Raw genomic sequence first — 24337 nt, 5'->3', positions numbered from 1 at the left:
AAAATAAAGTTATAGTTTTCTGTAACAGAAAAGTCAAAATTTGTCTTTTAAAGAGAATTTTTTTGAAAGAAATATATATGAGCTCGACTTTGTTGTAAATGTTAAAAAAATGACTATTTTCGATTAAATGCGGAAACTTTTATTAAAAAAAAGCTTTTAAAAAAGAAAATTAGAAAAATACTTTTGAATATACGAGTTTATCCAAAGTACGATGAGTTGATATCAAATTTCTATGTAAAAATGGTTGTTACAGAATATATTATCGTATTCAAAGTATATAAATAGTATAAATTAAATGTAAAATGTTATTCAACAAAGAATGGGTACATACAAAGAAGTTTTACTTGTTCAATTTTTTCAAGAAATCAAAATAATGAGGGATTTGAAGAATGCGTTTACACGCGCGTATAATTCCTTGGATAATTATAAAGGGTTTGAGGAACATTCCTTTCAAATTGTTCAGGAGAGGACTTTGGATGAAAGAGTTAATGTATTCTATGAAAGTAATAAGATATATCCATGTATAGAAACATCTTATTGCCCTCTGTGGAAACTTTTCTAAGTACCTCTCTGAAAATAGTACTACATAAAAGCTGTAGAAGTGTCTCACTTGGCTTAACATTCTATTGCCCCATCCAAAATTAAATAGGGGCGAAATATTGCAATACGAAGCAGAGGACAGATACAAAGACATTTATTTTAAAAAGGTATTTTTTTTAAACAATTTCTCATACCGGCAAAAGACAATTCGTCCCTGAACCTTAATATTAATTTATTTTATGGAGAAGTTCATTTTATTCGAATTTTTGTTTGTTTTAACAAACAGTTGCAGATTTTTTATTTATGAGTAAAGGGACTCAAATAACCAAAAATTGCTTTAATTTTTAAATAAGAGTCATGTTACCACGGAACACGCGTGAACTAAAATGAAACTAAAATCAAGTTAAATTGTTTCTGTTTATTTATTTATTTTTTAGCAAAAAATATTTAACGGAATTTCACGAATCTTTTCTATACAAAATCCAATGCACCATTAATAGCTCATTATCTCGTTTCTAATACCTAAAGAATTTTTCATCAATTTCGTTTTAAGAGATTATTTATAATTAAACGTAAATATTAATTTTTGAACTTTCCTGGTTTTTTTAAAATAAAAATTAATTTTCAGAATTGTTCTACATTGCAAGAATATTAATTAATAAAATTAAAACTGTTTCTACTTTAAATATTTCAACTTTAAATATTTCAAAAGATATAGAACATTGATAAGAAATTAGAAGAAAAAAAAGCAGTCATTAGGGCAGACATATTTTAAAAATACAACCTTGACCACCAAACTGATATTAAATTTCGATAAAGTTATCAAAACAGAATTCCCAGTCATCATATTTGGTATCATTTGTACCTCAGCATGCATAACACAAGTTCGAAAAAGAAAATTCTAACCCTATCAACTTTACGAAATATCTATCCAAAGAAAGAAAGAGAAAAAAAATCCTTCCTGGAAGCGGTAATTCACACAAATCTCCACTAAAAAATGACATCGAAGATGACACCCATCATCCCTTCCCCCCAAACATTTTATTCTAAATTGTCACCAACACCCCCTGAATTATTGATGTCACGTACGATATCACCGTTAAAGAAAGCTGCTTAGTCCTTGGCTTTAGCATTAATCTTTTTGTGGTAAAAAATACCCAAGCCCTTCTGACCACCAGTTGAGACTTGCATGTTAAATCGATGGAATTGAATAAATTAACCTGGGGCTATGAAGATGTTCCTTAAACTTATAAAAACCCAAAAGAATTATTCTAAATCCCTGTCTGCCATTTAGTAAGGAGGGATTCAACAGTTCCTTATGGATTGGCAGAATATTCTATTCGTAAGTAAACGCAAAGTTGTTTGTTTTTCTTTTATCCATGTTTGTTTACCTTGAATTGATGGATTGATTCCACTTAAAATTTTAAAAAAAATGATACTGATAGCAAGAGTTGATACTGGTTAGCAATTTTAAAAGTAAATTTCCATAACTTATGTTATTTGATTTCAGAGTATTAAAGGCAATGTATATTAAAAAAGGAATTTGAGATTGGACAAAGTTAATAATTTGTTATTATTTTGAGTTATATATTTTAATTTTTTCCCCGGATATATTTCAAAAGTTGCACTTAACCTTATTAACAAAAGAGAAAAGAAGAAAAAACAATGTAGGAAATAACTGGGCTAGTGAATACTTAAAAAATACTTAAAAAAAACTTTCACTTAAAAAAAAAACCTTAAATTTAGGGAATATTAGGCAATGGTACTCACATTTCTACCCGGTTATCAATCCGGTTAATCTAATTATCATTGATTGCCGATGAATATTTTTCCAGATAATATCAATACTTTAAATTTTATTTTTCAAAACTATTATCACTAATTTTGTAAGAATATTTAATATTAATTTTTAAAACTAATATCATTACATTTTTTTGAACTATTATCATTAATGTTTAAAAAATTATGATTAGAAATGGAATTTGAGACACTACTAAATATTTATTGCTAGCCAATAGGAGTTTCTTTCACTGTAATCTGTTTCTTTTACTGCTATCAATACTGTAATTTTATTTTTCAAAACTGTCATCCTAACTTTCCAAGAATAAATAAGAATAGACAAAATATCACTTCATAACATAAATGAAACTTGTTTCGGCACAGCAAAAAGTTGAAGTTATTTTATTGTATCTAATAAACGTTGTTCATATAATATCTAACAGTAACTTTGCAAATTATCTGCAATTAACAAATGACTAAATGTACAGCTTTATTATTTAAGATTAGCATTGGTCGAAATAGCCCAAACACATGTAAATTAGCAATCATAGAATGAGTAAAATGATGATTCATGACATAATTAAAACTCTATAGTTGACTAACCTTTACTTTTCTACTATTATCTTTCTTCCAATTTATTTACTTGTTCTAACCTTGAAATGCACTTTCATAACATTTGTACAGAATTTACTGTTATTGTTAGTGTACGACGATTCTTTTCAGTGATTTTGTTTTTACATAGCTACCATATTTTAATTATAAGTTTTCGACATTTATTATAAAACCATAGAAAGAGATCATTTCTAATACTCTACTATTATTATAATATATTAATATTCTATAATTATTTTAATATTTGGTAAACGAACATTAAGAGTTCCACTACTTATCATGGTTGGAAGTTCGGATTGAAATTATTGGACAACAATAATATGAAGGGGAAAAATGGTTGCTTTGACGCTTTGCATTGGTCGATCTATAAAACAAAATAAAATTTAGTGACAAATGAACAAACGAAAAGAGAAAAAAAAGATGCAACGTAGAATAAAGGAAAAGAAGGACATGCATAGACTCGTGAATTACCAGCATAAAATTAATTCTAGTTTCTTTTTCTTTCGATTATATTAAGTTTAAATATTAGACAATTGTCAGATCTAGAAATATTTAAATATTAGACATGTGCCAGATTCAGAAATTAAAAAAAAATCTGTAGCATAATACTCGAAATGAAAAAAAAAAAATTACGTCAACGTTTTGCGCAAGGATGTTGTTTTGTTAGAATCTTACATTTTTTGGAAGAAGAAAAAAAAAGAAACATAATTTTAATTTATTTTTGCTTAGTTAAAAAATTTGCACATTATTTTCTTTTTTACCAAACATTACAAACAGCAAGTTATGATTTTTTTAATTCACCACCACTTTAATGGTAGATTTTTTTTTTTGTGCGCAAACCTTGCTTAAGCAAAAGTGAAATTTTAGGTTCATAAATTTTCTTACCGTCACGATTGTTCTATTTATTTTATATTGCTCCATTCACTGCGGTTTTATTTTGGCCTGTTTTGTAGTTCTTTTTTTCCAATTTCTTATTGTGATGCGGTAGTTTTCTGTAACGCTTTCTCTGGAAAAGTTAAAAAAAATAATTAAACAAATGAATAAAAAAAAATACGACTTTTAAAAATATTATCGAGTTTCAGAAATTCGACTTTTTCAAAATTCGTTTTCTCCCGATCTATTCAACCGATTTTACCCTGTAAAATTACAATAATATGATGTAAAAATTGTATTACCATACAATTTAAAAAATTTTCCGCTATTTTTAACTAAAAAATAAAAAAATAAATAAGTATTTAGTAAGAAATCTTTTTGCATGGACATTTTTGGATAAAGAATCTTATAACTTTGTGCAAAATAATTTCAGTTCATTTAAAAAGTTCACGAGATATGGCAAAATATTTAAAAAGTAAAATTAGCATCAAGGAGTCCAAATTTTGGATGGCTTTCCTAACCAAATAATTGAATTGCGGCCACCCCCTATATGTTGGGGTTCCGAAATCCGATTCTGTCAAAGAAAAAGGTATTTTATTCAGGAAAAGCATTTTTTTGTCTCTGATTTCGTAACTTAAAATATAGTCTGCTCTAATGGAATTAGAATGTCACCCCTCGAACCATTAAGATTGAGTCCAGGAACGTGAAGATCCGATCATTAGATTAAAAATTATTCAGGGGTCTCCTTTTATAATTTTGCGCATTGTTCATAGGGGAAGGGAAGGTAATATCGGGAAGCTAAGATTCGAAGGCCTGTTGAATCTAAACTGCTCGGGCCTAGAAACTGTCTGATTTAACTTAGATATTTATTTAGTTGTATCGAAATGAATATCTTAGTTAATCATAATTATAATATATCATTCTCGAGGGGTCATAGATGTATTGCTCATTTTTATATTATATATATATACATATATATATATATATATATATATATACACTGGTTATCATAAATTAAGGAAAAATCACAAAAATAGCGATAACTCTTTCAAAAGTAAGCCAAACCGTGCAAAATTTGCATATGTTGTCCACTAAGAGTAGCTGAGTAAAATTGCAATATGCAAATTAGTGGCGCTGCACTCGGCTTACGTCATCTGCCTGGAGCATAAAAGTCCAAGTTTGAGAGAAAGCACACAAATTTTACTGTGATTGCGACATTGAAAATCTGAGATAGCCAATTCGTAATAATGACCTCTAGGCATCATTTGCCTGAAGAACTACGATGGAGAGCCATCGGGAGACTAGAGTCAATCAGAGGGCAGAGTCAATCAGAAGTGGCCAGATGGCTAAATGTGAGTCCATCTGTGGTTCATAGACTTTGGAGGCAATTTCAAACCACAGATTCGGCATCTAGGAGGTTCAGTCAAGGACGGCCAACTGTTACGACCAGTGCCGATGACCGATATTTGACATTAAGTGCACGCAGGAATAGAACCGCTACTCCGACACATCTTAGATCCTCTCTTGCTGCAGCCACCGGAAGGTTGGTGTCAACGTCAACTGTGCGCAGAAGGCTCCACGAAGGTGGTCTGTATGCGAGACGACCAGCCATTTGCGTGCCGCTCACATCACGCCATAGGAGAGACCGTTTGCAGTGGGCCCGACAACATGTCCACTGGACGTCAGATCAATGGAGGCCTGTTCTCTTTACGGATGAGTCCAGGTTTAGTCTAGAAAGTGACAGTAGACGTTATTTGATATGGAGAGAACCTGGGACCCGTTATCATCCATCAAACATCCGTGAAAGAGATGCATACGGAAGAGGCAGTGTCTGTGTTTGGGGAGGCATATCCTTAGGAGGGCGCACATACCTCCATGTCTTTCCAAGGGGAACCGTGAATGCTCAGGTTTATCGAGACAACATCCTTGATGCTTATGTGCGCCCATATGCCGGGGCAATTGGTGATTGCTTCCTGTTACAGGACGATAATGCAAGACCACACAGAGCTCGCATTGTTGATGATTATCTTCAACAGGAAACAATTACTCGCATGGAGTGGCCAGCTCGATCCCCGGACTTGAATCCTATCGAGCACGTTTGGGATGCTCTAGGGAGGCGTGTATCTGCCATCAATCCGCCCCCTCAGACCCTTGCCACGCTTGCAACTGCTTTACAAGAGCAATGGCTCTCACTTCCTATTGAACTGATAGACCGCATAATTGAAAGCATCACACATCGCTGTTTGTGCTGTATTGCTTCTAGAGGCAATCATATTCCATATTAAAGGTACTTTTTCTATTGCAAACCGATACTTCCAATTTGTTTATTTTATACATGTGCTAATTTCTATACTACTATTAATGTCTGATAATTTCTTTTTATGTTGTTTAATACCTTACTATGTGTTGTATATTGTGGGTAAGTTTCATAAAATTCCATGTGTAATTTCTTGAGTTATCGCGATTTTTGTGAATTTTCCTTAATTTATGATAACCAGTGTATATATATATATATATATTCTAGAAAAAGTCAAAGTCAAACCACCCGGTTTTACCTCACTAGAGGGGGTAAAACCCAGTGGTTTGAGTTTTCTGTAGAGTTAACGTGTGTACTAGAGGAAAACAAATGTTAACTCTGTAGCAAATTTAGATATACTAGAATTTCAGTAATAAACGTAGCAGCATTTCTATTTTAAAAGCCAAATTAAGAAAATTATGCATGTAATTTACATGTGTTGTCAGTGCCGTACTCGAGGGAGGGGAAGCGAAAGAGAGGAACAATTGTCCAGAGGCCTGAGACGGCTGTTCAGAGACTGGTGTTTTTATTTATTTATTTATTAAAGAAAGGCAAAAAAGTTCTTTTTATTTATATATAAAATCAACAATTTTATAAGAGGGTCTTCAAACATTCTACAGAACATGAAAATAAGTATTTTTTTGTAATTTAAAGAAGGGGACAGTTCCGTATCACGTAAAAACTTTGATCAGATATGGATGTAGATGTCGTCTTCTTCTTCTGCACATCAGCCTTAGTGGGCTTAGCATAGACCAGGGATGGCGAACCAATGCCAAGCGAATATTTTGAGCACTCCACCGATCGAAATTGTTGTTACACTATGAAGCATGTGTAACAATTAAATTAAAAATCACAAGAAATAAACAAAGTAATGAACAATTATTAATAAAAAAATTAAAAATTAATGCTGAAAAAACAATTAATACCCAAAAAAACAAGCTGAAAATAAATAACTAGCAAAAAAAAATTAACAGTCCTGCTTAAACTAGCATCTTACTACCTAATATAAGTTATTTGTCATCTAATCTACAGCAACAGAAGTCACACTGATGTTACTTGAAAGTTGAATTGCGCGTATAACTGAGATACTGCAAAATGTATTTTTTTTTTCATTGTAAATAAAGAATTTTGAGTTGATAGTACTTATTATTATTATTTTCCCAATAATCACGAAGTCAAAATTATTTGATGGCGCGTCTATGACCTCATTGAGCAATTTTTTTAGAGAAAATGGCATGTTGGTGTATAAAGGTTCGCAACCCCTGGCATAGACCATATAGGGGGTGCCCGGTCTTAAACAGAGAGCAGATGTTATAGAAACGAAACAAAAGAGTATTACTATTGGACGATATCTTTACTGTTGGCCTGTCATGAATCTTTAATAAAAGCATGATAAGCTTAATTAGAAATAATTTTTATAAGTTTAATGACCAATTAATTAGGATCGTTTATAAACAAGAGAATATTAGAAAGCTGAAATTGTAAAACCAACTTATCTACAGAGGGGAAGAACAACACGCCAATATGCTAGATTCTTCTTGACAAGCTATGCAAAGTTTATCCGTTAGAAAACAGAACTAACTTTGCCAAAATCGATTTATGAATATATAAATGTTGGAGCAATTTTTGATTAATAACAAAACGTGTAATTTAAAAAAAATTATGCAAGATATAAACATTTCACGTAGACCTTTAATACTGCGCATGCTTAGAAAACAGTTGAAAAACTTTCTCACAATTTTGTTGTGAATCGTATTTGTTAATTTTTGAAAAAGTCCGTATTGAATATTCTGAAAATTTAAAGGTTCTAACATTTTTTAAGCAGATATTTCACATTTTTAATGAGAGCTGCTGCTATATTTAACTGTTATGATATAACTGTTAACCCTCAACTCCTTCAACCACTTCTTAATTCTATCTAACCTTTTTAATTTTGGTCTTCCTCTTTTTCTTTTTCCTTCTGGTGTTTGGAAGGTTATTTTTTTAACAGGATGAATGACATTACTTTATAATAAATGATCGGATATCAAGATGCGATGGTATAAGGCAAGAAAACTGCAAAATAAAACATACTTTAATGGTGGATAATCTCGCATACTGCTGGCTTCTATTATAGTAAATCTTGTTTCATGTATAAAATCAAATTTGAGGAAAATCCCTTGTCATTTTTTTCAAAATTTCTAAAAACAACTAAGAAAATAGCTAGAATTTTTTTTATAAATTACCAAATACGATTCACAACAAAATTGTGCTAAAGGTTTTTCGATTGTTTTCTGTGCACGTGGTTACAACATGTGGAGAAACAATTTTAAATTTATATATCTGGCTCAATTTTGAAACTATTATTTTCGAATATGAAAATGAAATCTTGTTATTAATTAAAAATTGATCCAAAAACTTTTTTTAATTTTATTGCAAAATTTTCCATTAATTAAAAGACTTCATTCATTTTCAGGTGACTGGTCTTTTGACTTTATTAACGTTATCCAATGCAGGAGGAGACCATATTAAAGGTGGCGGTCACATAAAAGGTGGATCGGAAACAGTCCAACATCCAGTAATACAGGTAGATATTTAATTATATTTGAGACTGGTTCAATAGAAACAAATGATTCAATTCATCATTTTAATAATAAATCAATGATTCAACTCAGTAATTGTAAGTTATTAATTGAAATGACGTGTTCAAATTCTGATTAGCGATTTAATCAATTGATTTATGATTTACCATAGAAAAAAAAGGTGAAATTAAATTGTCTTTTTCCATATTTTGAGTTTCTCTTAAATGTCTGTATCTTAGCAAATTATTATATTTCTAATGTAAGATTGTTAATTTTTTTTATGATTTCTTTGCGTTAACGGTAAAATACTAAATTCGGCATTGTGTATAATACTTAGTCATTCTATACAAAATCATAGTAGGATATAATTAAACTTTTTTCATTTTGCCAAGGAATACAATGCTTAAAGGCAAACAGGCAAAATATAGATTATTTATACTTTTAATGCATTTAGTTCAAATGATTATGATTTATTAAAATTAGCTTTAAGTAATTTATTGGTGCAACAAGTAGGTTCATCTTATATTTTCTTTTACTTAAAGAAAAGCAAAGATTTTTAATAATGGCCATTTATTATTAATAATAATGAGAATTACTGGGAAAATAAACTGGAGAAGATGTGGGACAGTTGCCCGGTAATTCCTACTCTGTTGTTTTACAAAGGTAAATGACCATTTCTAGATGCACTCTTGCTCTTTATTCTCAGAATTAATGTTTAATGCAAAAGACCGTCGCCCTCACTGATGTTTTTTTACTAAATAAATGTTATTAATAATCACTAAATAAGTTGGTCGAAGAAAATTTTGTTTCACAAGAAATTGGTTAATAAATTTTTGCATTCCTTTTTAAAAGATGAAGAAATATATTTTTACATATAGGACTACCAAATACTACGCTTTATGCGAAAAATCTTATAGAGCTGTAGACAATTAAGAACTAAAATTTTTAGAATTTTGAAAGCCTTACCATGTGAAAGGTACAGCAAAGTTGAGTTTCATACAAATTTTGTTTAAAAATATCGAAAATTTATTAAATTTTAAAGCACCTTATCCCTCAGTTTTGTTTTAACAAAACTGAAGACGATCTGAAGAAAAATAAACAAAATAAAAAAACAAATCTGTAGAAAAATAAACAAAAAATAGTTTCAGAGTAACTCGCTCTCATTTTTATATTTAAAATTATTTTAATATATTTGAAATGAAATTCGATATTTTTACTAAGCACACTTATTAAAAAGTTCTTGTTTCGTCAAAAACTTTGCTTCAAGATCATTAATTTGCAATTAAAATATCTTGTGATATAACATAATTTAAAGAAAACATAATTTTTAAACGTTATTAAATATGCTGAATACTATTTTTTCATTCAAATGCTCAGTTCTTGAGATGTTTTTACTGTTTTTTCAACTTCAAATTTGTCTTATTTATAATTAATATTCTCATAAATGAATTACTAATCAGAAGACCGATAGATGGCGCTATTCCAGTATCACTTTGCTTTGCTTACTCAAGAAACGAGTTAAAGCAAATAAGTTAAGCAAATTAGTTTGTAATTATACTAATATGAATAATAACTTTAATACTATTTTTCAATGTAAGTTATATTAAACATTCCAAAATTTAATAATGCTGTAACATATTAATTAACGAATGCAAATAATTATTGTATTTATAAAAATTTATAATGCATTTTTTCACAAAATGTTTTTTTGTACAATTTGTGTACTTCAATTGATTTTAGGATCAAAACGCTTTTTGGAAATTTTTAAAAATTTATCATACAAAATTGTTTTATGTAAGTTTCTTAGCTCTCTCAAGTATCTCTGTCCCAATATTATATAAAAAATGATAATAAAAGTAATAGAAAAATAAAAACGCTGAAATTATATATAAAAAATAAAAAAATCCTAGGAAAAAATTACCGTTGGATTTTAAAATCCTTGCTTGCCATTGATTAATATCTTCATTCAAAAATTAAGGTATTATTATTTCAAAAATTAAGTGTCAGAGGAAGATTTATTATTTTTAGGGGAAGGGGAATTTTGTATTTGATTTACGATAAGAATGATTCTGAAATAAGATATTGATAAATGATTTTTTAGAACATTTCAGAATTTGAGAAATTTAGTTTTGATCATCTACTCAGTCATATAAAATGCAATCTGAATTTATTTTATTCTTACCTTCTATTGCAAAATTTGAGAATACTCTATTAATGTGGGTTTTGCATTTATTGGTGATAATCCTGCATTTATCATCAGTTCATTTATTTTAATGTTATTACTTTAAACTTCTAAGTAAGGTAGTTTAAACATCCTATAACCATCCTATAACCGTCTCTAAATGTGCTTATTTTATACTTTATTTTTAATACAAAATGTGATCAATGAAACGTGGATGTTTCTTCAAATGAATGCAAGTTTGTTTTGTATATTGCTTTCGTTTAAAATTTATTTTTATATTTAATTAATAATATAAGAAATACTTGACTAATTCAAATGGACTAGTTTATTTATTTTTATTTTTTTTAAATTCATATACTGTGTGAGCATTTTTGTACATAAAATTACTTTTAGTTACTTTTTGTACATTTAAATTACTGTATAAAACAATAATAACATGGAATATTTCTTTATATTCTTATGTACTTAACGACTGTGCTAACGATGATAAAACGACTGAGCTCAATGTGAAAAGTAAAGTTTTAAAACAAACTAAATTTTAAAGGCTTAATAAGATTTTAAGCAAAATAAAAATTTGTTTGCTGTATTTGTCTTAATAATAAATTTTTAGAGGAAAAAAACGTACGTACAGTACGTTTCTAAAAATGAACAAAGTTTATTAAGTAAGTAGTTATGTAAGAGTTTATTTTGCCTTCATATGATTATAAAAGCTAAAATGACATTATTAGTACCTCTTGCGTTATTTATTTTTATTATTTATACGTTTGTTTAATAAACAAGCCTTACAGTTTAAAATTTTATCAAATCACATTTATAATCAAAACTGATAGTTAGAAGCTAATTGGAAATGAAAAAGAAGAAATGTTGTAGAGCTTTCTTCACTATTTTATTAATATTTCATTCAAAATACAAAAAAAAAAAAAAAAAATCGGCTGAGTACAAATTAAAAAGGTTCCGCAGTGGACTGATCGTTAAGACACGGTTCCCAGCAGATCACCGAAGTCAAGCATCATTGGCTGCAGTCAGTGTGCGGGTGGGTGACCACTTGGATCAGTCTGCGTAGGGACCGAGGGTGTGCGATATTGGTCCTCGTTAAACTGTGCTACCGTAAAGCACTCGACTTCGCGTGCAGGTCGTCGGACTACCGAAGCGGGGGTGGCATCCCCTCTGCAGAGGATCAAAATTGTGATGGCATGTCTTTGGATCATCCTCAGGGGTGTTTCCCAGTCGTCGCCAATAGTCCATTGTGCAGCTCTAGTGAGACGTAAATGAACTACAACAACAGCAAATTAACAAGAATTTTATAGTATAAAATACAATTAATTGCTCCACCTTTAAATCTGATTTAGGTTCGTAAAACAGAATCCTCTATAAATTAAAAGTTGTATTACTATTGTTTAATGAATCAGTTATGATATTAATAAAGATTTGCAAAGTGCTACGCATTTTGTAAAATATTTTATAGAGTGGTAGACGAATACGAATTAAAACTTTAGAATTGTTGGTAAATTTTTCCAAAATTTTAAGTACCTGACTTCGAGAGAACTGAAACAAAGTGGCATTTCATGTGTACTTTTGAATCATTACTATGTAGTCTTGTGAAAAATAACTTCAAACTAAATTTGCAAAACAAAGAATTTTACATTAACACGTTGAATGCCATGCTAATTTTACACGGCTTGCCCGTCTGGCCACAACGGCAAATAACTACACACTAAATTTGTAAATAGTAGACAGATTTTGCTAGTTTTTTAAAAGATTTAGCATGAATTATCTGTTTGTTCGTTGTTTTAGAACTGGGCATCTGAGGCCTAAATGGCCCTAATCACCAAAAAAGCTAAATTGTTTAGAAAATATAACCCTGTAACCAAAACATTTTTGTTAATAAAAAAAATAAAGCGGCTTATGGAAAGTAATACTAAAAATAGATTTTGATATTCGTTTTGCCTCAACATTGAATTACAATATTTATTTTCTTGTATAAAAAGTTAGACGTTACATTTATTGTTAAAAGAAAATAATAGAAGTATTTATATTCTGTTTTAATGACAGGGGAAAAAATTAAATATTGTTTTTATTTAATTAGAACGAAATTAAGAATGATTGAAATTAATTATACTTTTCTGAAATAAAGTGTAAAAACTAGGAAATATGCAATGCCTATAATGGCATCACAGCTATTGTTTGTTGCACAGTTGTCACCACCTGCATTTTTATCAGTTGTACAAAAATTTTGATCCCTATAATTAAATCAAATGTTGTACAGGGCCGCATGTATACGGAAAATGTATCAAAACTGACAGTAAAATCAAGTTTCTTTTTAGCTCATTTTCACAAGGAACAAATGTCCGTGATTAACAAAACTTAATCACGAGTTATTTTCCACCATAGTAAACAGTCTTTACATGCATTATAACTTTTAATATATCTTGGTAGCCAAGGTTCCGCATTTATCCTGAAAACAAATTAGATATGAAATGGTTTTATTGCCACTTTTCTTTTATTTCCCGAAATACAAACAGCCCTAGCTGTACTCTGAATAATTAAGAGTAAGTAATCTAATATAACAGTGTTCATTTAATAAAAATTGTTAGTAAGCTTCTTATTTATTTTTGCAGGAAGAAATCGCACCATCAACTCATAATTTCAACACAAAATCAAGTGATGCTTACGGTACCAAAGTGCTCCATACGAAAACTGGTGACGAAGTTATTAGTCCTTCCAATGCGAAGGTTGGAGTGATAACAAAAACAGGTGATTGGAACTGATACACATTTCTATAACGTAACGTAACTAATGGGGCTAGCTAAACCCATAACTTGCTCTGTACTTGTCAATTCCCCCCCCCCCCTGAATCGCTTCAACACTCCATTTCGGCTATTGTCACAATTCGAACTCCCTTTATCGATCATTGGATTCTGTTTTTCTCTAGCTTTGTATGATTAGCTATACCCCCCTTTTTTAAAAAATAAAATTCTATGTCTATAGAATGAATACATTTTGTTTAAAACTTTGATATATGTAGTAGTTATTTGATTAAAATCTACTGGAGGGAAAAAAGAAAAAGTTCCATATACTCTCCCATTATGCGAGTAATAAACTTTTGTGTTGAAATACTTATTTACAATAGAAATTTATGGTTCTGTTATAAATTTAATTTTCTAGCAATTTTTTTTTTAATTTGAGAAGCTGGATGTCTATAAAGCTATTATTGGAGTTGTTGAACGAAGTGAGTAGGAGGTTACAAGCGTGCCAAAATCTCATTTTTGAAGTGCAAATTAAGTGGTTAGTGCAATATCAAGTGCACTAACCACTTGCACTTGTAAACGTATGCTTGCGCTTACCAAAACACAAAACAGTCCACTCACTGAGAATTTTAAGTGTTGGATGACTTATAAAAATCGGAACAATCTTTTTATTTTTTATTTTTATGAAACGACAACAAGCGTCATTTTAAAAAATAAATGTGAAAAACGCTTACTGTTGTGTACAACACGTTGTTGAGGATTTTGTAGCAAAAGTATCTTGACGTGCGTGGTACGTCTTTCCTGCACAAGCGGTAAACAATTCTAAGCAGAATTTTTAGGTAAGCATTTCAAATTCAAATGAAATGGTTAAAAGACCTATCACATGCATGTTTGAACTATTCAACATAAATGTTAATCAAATTCCTTTCAAAACTAATTCATTAATCAAAACGCAGTTTTTTCTACCATTTCAAAATTAAAGTCTCACGGGAAAACCAGTTAAGTTGCTACATTATGAGTTAGCCTAGCGACATTAAAAATTAGAGAGTTAGATTCTTGTAAAGATCCGGCTGTAAAATACGACAAGAAAGCTGTGACCCAACCTAATAATTTCTTTTGTGTAGGAAGGCATAATTTGTCCTTGACTTCAAGAAAAAAGAATGAATCATAATAAAAAAAAGATCTTCCCCAAAATATTCAGTGATTTAAATGAGTTACTTAGACACAATAACTGTCTTGAAAACCGGGAATCCCAAAAAATTTGCATAGAAATTTAAAATCTTTTCTCACCTTTATTTGAAGTAAAAACTTCTTTTTCAATATTTTTTATAAATAATTTAGTTTACGCTGAATTTTACTCAAGGACGTTTAGGATATATTAAGAACATTTTTAAACATACAATGTATTTTATTTTAATTTAGCAAAATTTTAAGACCATTGATAAGAAATGAAACACGAGTTTGGATATTACTTCATTCACTTCAAAAATATACAAATTGAAAATACCAATTGTTTCAAGCGCTCAAAAACAGGTGCTTATTTTTAAGATTTGCCAGACGTGAATGAGAAGAAATAAAATTGTAAATGAACTTAATAGTAACGTTAATATTATTAATGTTATTATTATAATGTTAAAAAAACATTATAATGTTTTAACATTGATAATAAAATTAATAATTCACGTCTGGCATGTCTTGAAAATGGGCACCTGTTTTTGAGCACTTGGGACACGTCAACTAGCATTTTCAATTTGTATATTTTTAAAGTGAATGAAGTTTTTAGTCAAGAATATCTGGCCGTTTCAGTTTATAGGAATTATTTGCTTAAAAAATTTTTTTTAGCAGCAAATATTTTGGAAAGTTTTGGAAGGCAAAACTGCTGGCACATATTTTGGAAATATCATACTTGAAGCTTTTAAAAGTGGTGTAATTTTTACCCATGTTAAATTTAGATCGACCAAAATGAGAGAGGAAAGTTAATAACATCTTATTGTTTTAAATACCAGTAATTTTAAAATCATTCCATAAGATTGCAATACTTGCATTGAAAAATTATAGTGGTCTTTAAAAAGGAAATAAGTATTTACCTCCATTTTTATCAACGCAAATTTTGCATGGATAAAAAGTTTTTTTTTCTAGAAGCCTTAAGAATGATTTTTCAAATTGTATCAACAGTTTTGCCATGTATTATCTAATAAAACCTTTTCTGCTAAAAATTATTCGCATCGAAATAGTATGGAAGTATTTTTATATTTTCGTCCTATTTATATAGTATGTATATAGAATTAATTATATAGTATAATAATTTCGTCCTAAGTATATAGAATTAAAAGTATAATGAAATAATGTCAAAATTCCCTTTCATATTTTATATTGATGAGAATGAAGTTTTTAATCTTGTAATATATTACCGATTCAGTTTCTTAGGAATATTTATTTATTAAGCTTCGATTGATATCTTTTAAATTGTAATCATGTTATTAATCTATATAGTTGCATAGAGTTTTCAATAATAATAATATTTATATGAAATGATATTTTCATTTGCATAACGATGCTTGTTTTATAAAAATAAAGCCAGTTAATTTTGAATGACTAAATGAATAACTAAAATAAAAAGATTTAAAAAAGATATATATGTTGCTTGATGTAAATCTTACACATAATATCGAAATTTCTTAATATATAAAAATTCAAAAGCGAACAAAACTGTTTTCAATTTGAACTGTTACATGATATAAGGCTATTATTCCTATGTGAGGTATGCATCCAATCTAAATATCAAGATGTAATCTCAAATCTCTTTCTTTAACGACGATATAGAGTATAGACGAACCGATGATAGACACTTAATAAGCATAATTTAGTGAAAATAAATTAATAATCTAGTATATTAGCTCACATGATGCTTCTGAAATAGGGTAGACTATATTTGATTGTGTCCCTTGATTCTCGCCAAGTTGTGATCGCGATTGATCGCCAAGCCGGGCGATATTGAAACCCAATCGTGATTCTGATTGGTTTAGATTTCAGCGTTATTTTTAAATGTTCAACGGTATATGTAATTTCAGAGGTCCGTTAGGACTACGTTCTACTTTGGATACCGGCTGGTAAGTTTACTTTTGAATCTGGTCAATAAGATCGAAGGTATGTGGGCAGTTATAAAAAGGGATTTAAGAAAAAAATGTCACCGCTAGTTCAGTATTACAGGCGCCATTTTCGATTCGTATTTCGGCGAATTTATGTGGCGATGGAGGTACGCAGATTCTATTAATGATAAATTTAGACTGTATCTAACTGTTATTAGATAATTCTGTGCACCTAAATCTGAGAATATTCAAGCTTAATGAAGAAGTGAGTTGCTTTTTTTTTCCTTTTCTTTCTGCGCCTACTCCATTATTTTTTGCTTCGATTCAGAATCGTTTTTATTGGATTATTAATTTTGCTTATATTGGATTCATTGCAATCTTTATCGGATGTTTTGTTGAAGTTTTCCAATGTTTTATTGAAATATCATTATGTTTTGGCCGCTATTCCTGTTACCACGGTGTTCCTCGCAAACAGGTATAGCGCCAAACATAAGTCGCCAATTTCGCCAAGGGGTACCCTCAAGTATATTTTCCCCCTGAAATAGTTTTAATAGTAAATTACTCATTTATTACATTCGATTCGAAAATACTTGAACATATTTATATAACTTACTCTCCAGATGAAGCCAAATGAAGCTGTTAGAGCACCCAGAAAAAATTCGTTGCTATGGGAACAAGAACAAAAATAAATAAACTAAACTGATTTATTTGCACTTATCTGAAAAGTAGATATTGTTTATGCGAACCTTATGAAGAAAGGTCGCAATTTCTAACTGTTATAATTATAGACTGCTAGCAGGTAAAATTAATTATCCTTCATTACTTTTTATTGTGTCACGTGTGTATTTTTTAGTTCAATTTCTTTTCAAGTACATTTGATTACTTTCCAAAACCAAGTAATGGACAAATAGACAAAATTTATGACGTATAATTATGTATTGCAGTTTGGCGATGTAATCTCAAAATAAAGTCTAACTGCAAGGCCATTCTATAGTTTATTTTTGAAATTAATTTTTAAGCACATTTTTATTGATCAATTAGATTTAAATTTTTGAAAAAATCTGAATGTATAAACATTTTCGTATTTTACAATTTAAATTTTTTTTGTCACTAACTAATTAATTAATGAAAAGTTTTTAACTCATCTAAATTCCCTACTATATTACATGTTGGTCTTTAGGTTGTCAACTTATAACCTTTTGCGAAAGAATTAATGTAGTATTGTAAAGTGTCATTTTAATATTATTCTATAATTTATTTTTAGGAACTATATATATTTTTAAGGACTATATATTGGTCAAATGGCATGAAATCAAATTTATGTTTAAAAAAATCTGAAATTTCCGAATATCTAAAAATTTTTATACCTTACATTTTAAAATGTTTTTCATTCATAGCAAATTAATTAATAAAAATTATTTAATTCATCTAAATTCAACACTATATTACATTTTTTGTCTTTGGGTTCGTTGTCCTTTGGATACACTTCGTTTATCCAAAACATAATACCATGCCAAAAACAACTTTTAAAAAATATTTATTATTTTTGTTATTTTATAATAATCAAAAAATTCTTGAATTGTAAGGTGTGCAATTTTTTTGCATTATTGAAAGAAAGTAATTTCACATTGAAAAATATCAAATTTAAACGAAATCGGTCAAATGGTTAGTGAGAAATCGAAAATTTTAAAGGCCATACTTTTAAAATTCAATTTTTAAGAAATTAGTTATATTTCTGTGCAAAAGTTTTTTATTCACTTAAAAAGCTGTCGAGATATAGTGAAATATGCAAAAAGTAAAATTAACGTTGAAGGGTTCGAACTTTGAACCGCTCTCTTGACCAAACAATTGGCATCATATTTCCATGATTAGGGCGACAACTTATATTTTTGGGATCAGAATTCTGAACCCTTCGGAAAAAAGGTGTCTTCAAACAAATATGCTTTTGTGCTTGATTCCGTAACTTGAAATATCGTCTGGATATAATTAGCATATTTGAGGTAACCCCCTCGAACCATTAAGGTTTTGTTCAAAAAAATGAAGATTTGATCATTTGATTAAAAGTTATTCAGGGTAGACTGCATTTTTGCTATTATTATCTATTATTATAATTACTTGCTCTCTGGTACAAATAATTTTCATTTGGTTCTAGTCCGACGAATTTACAGGCAAATCAAGGTATAATAAGGTATGGGAGTGTTCATAAAGCAAATATCATATTTTCCCAGCTAGTTGAACTTTGTTGTCTTTATTTTAAAAAAAATGAAGGTATTTGCAGCATACTGATCCTAAAAATATTGGCTGTTTATGACTTTTACGTATGACTTTTTAAACTTTTTTTACGCTAATGTTTTCGACAAAAAAAAATCTTTAAATAACAGCAGTGTTTCAAATTTCGAAGCAAAAGCATTATGTAATGTGTTTACATAGTACTTACTGGGTCACGCTTAAATAATGAGACACATTAATAATTTGAATAAAAATCTTTTTATAATTGTATGGAAAAAACACCAAGACGAAACGGTATTTTTGTGCTCTCATTTTTGTTGTTTGTACTTATCTTAAATTTATTGAATTGTGTAATTATTTTTAGTTTTAGGTGCACCTCCTCATCCACTTCAATCACAAGATGCAGTTTTTCTATCAGGAAAAACATCACTTGTGGCACCGATAAGAGATCCTGTAGCACACCCAGTAGCGACAGAACAGACACGAAAAACAGTTGCAAATCCATTAGAAACACAACCAGCAGGTGTAAAAGTTGCTAGAAGGAAAATTATTAAAACAATTCGACGAAAGCCGGAAGCGACTGCCCAAGTAAAAACTATACAACCAGTTCAACAACAGGTACCTACTTCATTAAGTGAAGATGACGTACAAATAGTTCTACCTGATTCTAAGAAAGTTGCACCAGCTCCAAAACCGATTACAAAGACTGTAAAAACATCTACCAAATCAAAAATAAATAGATCGCCTTTGATTACTATAGATGGTTCAGAAAACGATGCTGGGAGAGAAGTAATTGTGCTGGAAGATGGGACTATAGTAGATGCGAAGGATACTTCCAGATTACTAGGACAGACAGCAAGCTTAGTACCAGATGGAGGGATTCGCCAAGGTTCGACTCAAACGATTAATCAAGATTTTAAGATGGTTCGTGGCTCACAAATTCCTCGCAGTGACATTAGACCAAATTTTGAGAGCAGAAATCCATATACAGATTTTGGATTGAATATTGAAGCAGCTGCTGCTCCCCCCGTTGGTTCACCAGAATTGTTAGAACCAATTGTTGTACCAGGTGGGCCAGGAGGAGCATCACTAACCCTTACTGAGACAGAAATTCAAAACATTTTATTATCTGGTGGTATCGTGGAATTTCCTGTAAATTCTCAAGGAAGCTTTCCAGCAGATACAGCTGGTGCTCCACTTGCAGGAATAGTCAGAACAGCTCAAACTGGTGAGACTACCAGATCAAATGTGCAATCAGTTTCACAGGTGTCACCGGCAAGAAAACCCACCTTAAATGTTCGTCCCATTGATCAAAAAAGAACAGAATTTAAATCACAGACGGCAACAGTTACTTCTAGTTCTAGAGGTGCATCAGTATCAGGCTTAGGTGGGAGTGGTGGATCAGTTGTAGTTCCCGGTGGACCTGGAGGTGCATCGTTTTCCCTTACTGAGGACGAGATTCAAAAAATTTTGTCTTCTGGTGGAATTGTAGAATTTCCCGCAGGCACTCCATCAGGTGTTCCAGGAACCGGATTAAGTACAGCTTATCGAGGAGGTGTAACAACAATGAGATCTAATGCACAAGCAGTTTCACAGACATCATCGGCAAGAAAACCTACCGTAAATGTTCGTCCCATTGATTTAAAAAGAACAGAATTCAAGTCACAGACGGCAACAGTTACTTCTAGTTCTAGAGGTGCATCAGTATCAGGCTTAGGTGGGAGTGGTGGATCAGTTGTAGTTCCCGGCGGACCTGGAGGTGCATCATTTTCCCTTACTGAGAACGAGATTCAAAAAATTTTGTCTTCTGGTGGAATCGTAGAGTTTCCCGCAGGCACTCCATCAGGTGTTCCAGGAGCAGGATTAAGTACAGCTTATGGAGGAGGTGCAACAACAATGAGATCTAATGCACAAGCAGTTTCACAAACATCATCCGCAAGAAAACCTACCGTAAATGTTCGTCCCATTGATCAAAAGAGAACAGAATTTAAGTCACAGACGGCAAGAGTTACTTCTAGTTCCAGAGGTGCATCAGTATCAAGTTTAGGTGTGAGGGGAGGATCAGTTGTAGTTCCTGGTGGACCTGGAGGTGCATCGTTTTCCCTTACTGAGGACGAGATTCAAAAAATTTTGTCTTCTGGTGGAATTGTAGAATTTCCCGCAGGCACTCCATCAGGTGTTCCAGGAGCAGGATTAAGTACAGCTTATGGAGGAGGTGCAACAACAATGAGATCTAATGCACAAGCAGTTTCGCAAACATCATCGGCAAGAAAACCTACCGTAAATGTTCGTCCCATTGATCAAAAGAGAACAGAATTTAAGTCACAGACGGCAACAGTTACTTCTGGTTCCAGAGGTGCATCTGTATCAAGTTTAGGTGTGAGGGGAGGATCAGTTGTAGTTCCCGGTGGACCTGGAGGTGCATCGTTTTCCCTTACTGAGGACGAGATTCAAAAAATTTTGTCTTCTGGTGGAATTGTAGAATTTCCGGCAGGCACTCCATCAGGTGTTTCAGGAGCAGGATTAAGTACAGCTTATGGAGGAGGTGCAACAACAATGAGATCTAATGCGCAAGCAGTTTCACAAACATCATCGGCAAGAAAACCTACCGTAAATGTTCGTCCCATTGATCAAAAGAGAACAGAATTTAAGTCACAGACGGCAACAGTTACTTCTGGTTCCAGAGGTGCATCAGTATCAAGTTCAGGTGTGAGGGGAGGATCAGTTGTAGTTCCCGGTGGACCTGGAGGTGCATCGTTTTCCCTTACTGAGGACGAGATTCAAAAAATTTTGTCTTCTGGTGGAATTGTAGAATTTCCCGCAGGCACTCCATCAGGTGTTCCAGGAGCAGGATTAAGTACAGCTTATGGAGGAGGTGCAACAACAATGAGATCTAATGCACAAGCAGTTTCACAAACATCATCGGCAAGAAAACCTACCGTAAATGCTCGTCCCATTGATCAAAAGAGAACAGAATTTAAGTCACAGACGGCAACAGTTACTTCTGGTTCCAGAGGTGCATCTGCATCAAGTTTAGGTGTGAGGGGAGGATCAGTTGTAGTTCCCGGTGGACCTGGAGGTGCATCGTTTTCCCTTACTGAGGACGAGATTCAAAAAATTTTGTCTTCTGGTGGAATTGTAGAATTTCCCGCAGGCACTCCATCAGGTGTTCCAGGAGCAGGATTAAGTACAGCTTATGGAGGAGGTGCAACAACAATGAGATCTAATGCACAAGCAGTTTCACAGACATCATCGGCAAGAAAACCTACCGTAAATGTTCGTCCCATTGATCTAAAAAGAACAGAATTCAAGTCACAGACGGCAACAGTTACTTCTGGTTCAAGAGGTGAATCAGTATCAGGTTTAGGTGTGAGGGGTGGATCAGTTGTAGTTCCCGGCGGACCTGGAGGTGCATCATTTTCCCTTACTGAGGACGAAATTCAAAAAATTTTGTCTTCCGGTGGGGTTGTAGAATTTCCCTCAAATACTCCTTTAAGCACTCCAGGAATAAGAGATTCTTTGTTAAAAGAAACAAGACCAGTTAATAGAGTACAAAATGATGTATCATCCATTAGATCCAATGTTCAATCGTTAACGCGTGCATCTGCTGTGAGGAAACCTACAAGCGGCACTTCTGATTCTTCAGATCGAAAAAGAATGGACTTGAAAAGTCAAACTTCTACAATTACTTCAAATGCACGTAGAACACTTTCTCCGAATGCTCCTATTTCAGGGGGACCTATAATTGTTTCAGGTGGACCCGGGGGATCATCTTTAACACTGAGTGAGGAAGAAATAAATAGAATATTGGAATCTGGTGGAGTGGTAGAATTCCCTGTGGATGCCCCCGCATTTTCTTCAGGTGACTTATCAAGAAATATTCAAGAACCATCTAGATTTTATTCTGGTGAAGATAAGCAAGTGTTTGCTACCAGAGGCGCTCAAGGTGCTTCACTTTCTGTTGGATCAGGTGCTGCAAACAATAAACTAAATTCTGGTCAAGTTCATTTGGAAACAGTCTTTTCTGAAACTGACCCTTCCTTAAGTCAGGACGAGATTAAGCCAGCTTTCGCTCAAGGTCCAGAATTCAGTCAACAAAAGTTCACTCAAGAGCAAGTGCCGAATCTCCTTTTTAAAGAAGGGGATGTACAACTACATCAAGCATCAAATTTGGCCAATTCTCCCATTGCTCAAGCGTTAGTTGCAGACAGCAATGATAAGCAGACACAATTGAAATTGGAGGATCCCCTGGAACAAAAGCCTGTAGCAAATGATGCAGTTCTCTCTCAATTTAGAGTAAATCCTTTGACACTAGAAAAAAGGCTAGTACTTGACAATCTCAGTTCCAAATATTTGCAAGAGAAAGTTCCTGTTGAAGTGCCTGGATACGTTCCACCCCCATCCCATATGTCACCATTTAATTACCGCGTACCACACCTAAAAGGCTTAAAATCAACGACACCAGTTGTTCAGGAACAGCAAAGAATGGAACAGATATTGGTTTAAAAACAATATTTCGTTTAGTCTAATTTTAAAATACCATTTATACTGATATGTGTTCTTTTTGTTAAAAGTTAGTACTACTATTAAATATACTTAGTATACTTAGTATATTTAAGTGTTATTTCTCTTATTTTTCAAACTTACTATGTAAAACCATGAAAAAATTGAAAATAATAAACAATAAGAACAAATATTATTATAGAAAATATTATATTGGATGTTGGTGGTAGAAATGTTTTTTTCCTGCACAATATTTTGTTATTAAAGTTATGACATGTAAATATTCTTTAAAAAAATTATAAAACTTTTTAAATGTATCTTTGTTTTTTTCCCCTGAAAAACACAAACGTTTTTGGAATGCATTTTTAAAGCGAAATAATTCACGTTATGTACGTAATACTTTTAAAATAAAAGGAGACTGTTACAACATTTTCAAATTTTTTTACTTATTATGAAGCATTTTCGAACGTTATTTTCTGCAGTCGTGAATTACACGACTCTACATTAGTGAACGAGGCAATAAGTTTAATATAAATGGAAAAAAATTATTTTATATAATTGTTGGTTCTATCCCCACATGATGAAACAAAATTGCCCGTTCATCCAAATATCTTTGCAATAAGTTTTGAAATATAGCATTAGAACTGTAAATATTTATTATATGTTTCCTTATTCAACATCTAGGGTTTTTAAAGTACAAGATTTTGCATTTTGATCCACGGTCCAGAATCTGGCTCCAACTTGTCTAATATGTGATCAAACTTTTTTAGTTTGAAACTCAAAGTAAGTCGAAAAGACGATTTTGGATCGACTTGCAAAGGAACGAAAAATAATTTAGGATCGACTTGCTAGCGGTTCCTAATTTTTTTTTCGGCTGTGGAATCCTTCATGATGAACTATTTTTTGGCGGAACCCCGAGTTTTAAT

The 24337-nt window shown here is 31.6% G+C and overlaps 1 protein-coding gene across 1 annotated transcript; it reads left to right on the top strand.

Moving 5' to 3' along the window:
* The first annotated feature begins 1668 nt into the window (after positions 1–1668).
* Positions 1669–23728, top strand: LOC107436557 (uncharacterized). The gene is made up of 4 exons (XM_071181356.2): positions 1669–1882; positions 8556–8666; positions 13462–13597; positions 19273–23728. Exons 1-4 carry the CDS (start codon positions 1859–1861, stop codon positions 23412–23414), a joined length of 4413 nt encoding a protein of 1470 aa, XP_071037457.2. The 5' UTR covers positions 1669–1858; the 3' UTR covers positions 23415–23728.
* Positions 23729–24337: the final 609 nt, after the last annotated feature.

Source organism: Parasteatoda tepidariorum, chromosome 8 (genome assembly GCF_982258835.1).
Source record: "Parasteatoda tepidariorum strain Cologne lab strain chromosome 8, Ptep-v5.0, whole genome shotgun sequence".
Lineage (NCBI taxonomy): Eukaryota > Metazoa > Arthropoda > Arachnida > Araneae > Theridiidae > Parasteatoda > Parasteatoda tepidariorum.
This window is presented reverse-complemented; position numbering and strand designations above follow the sequence as displayed.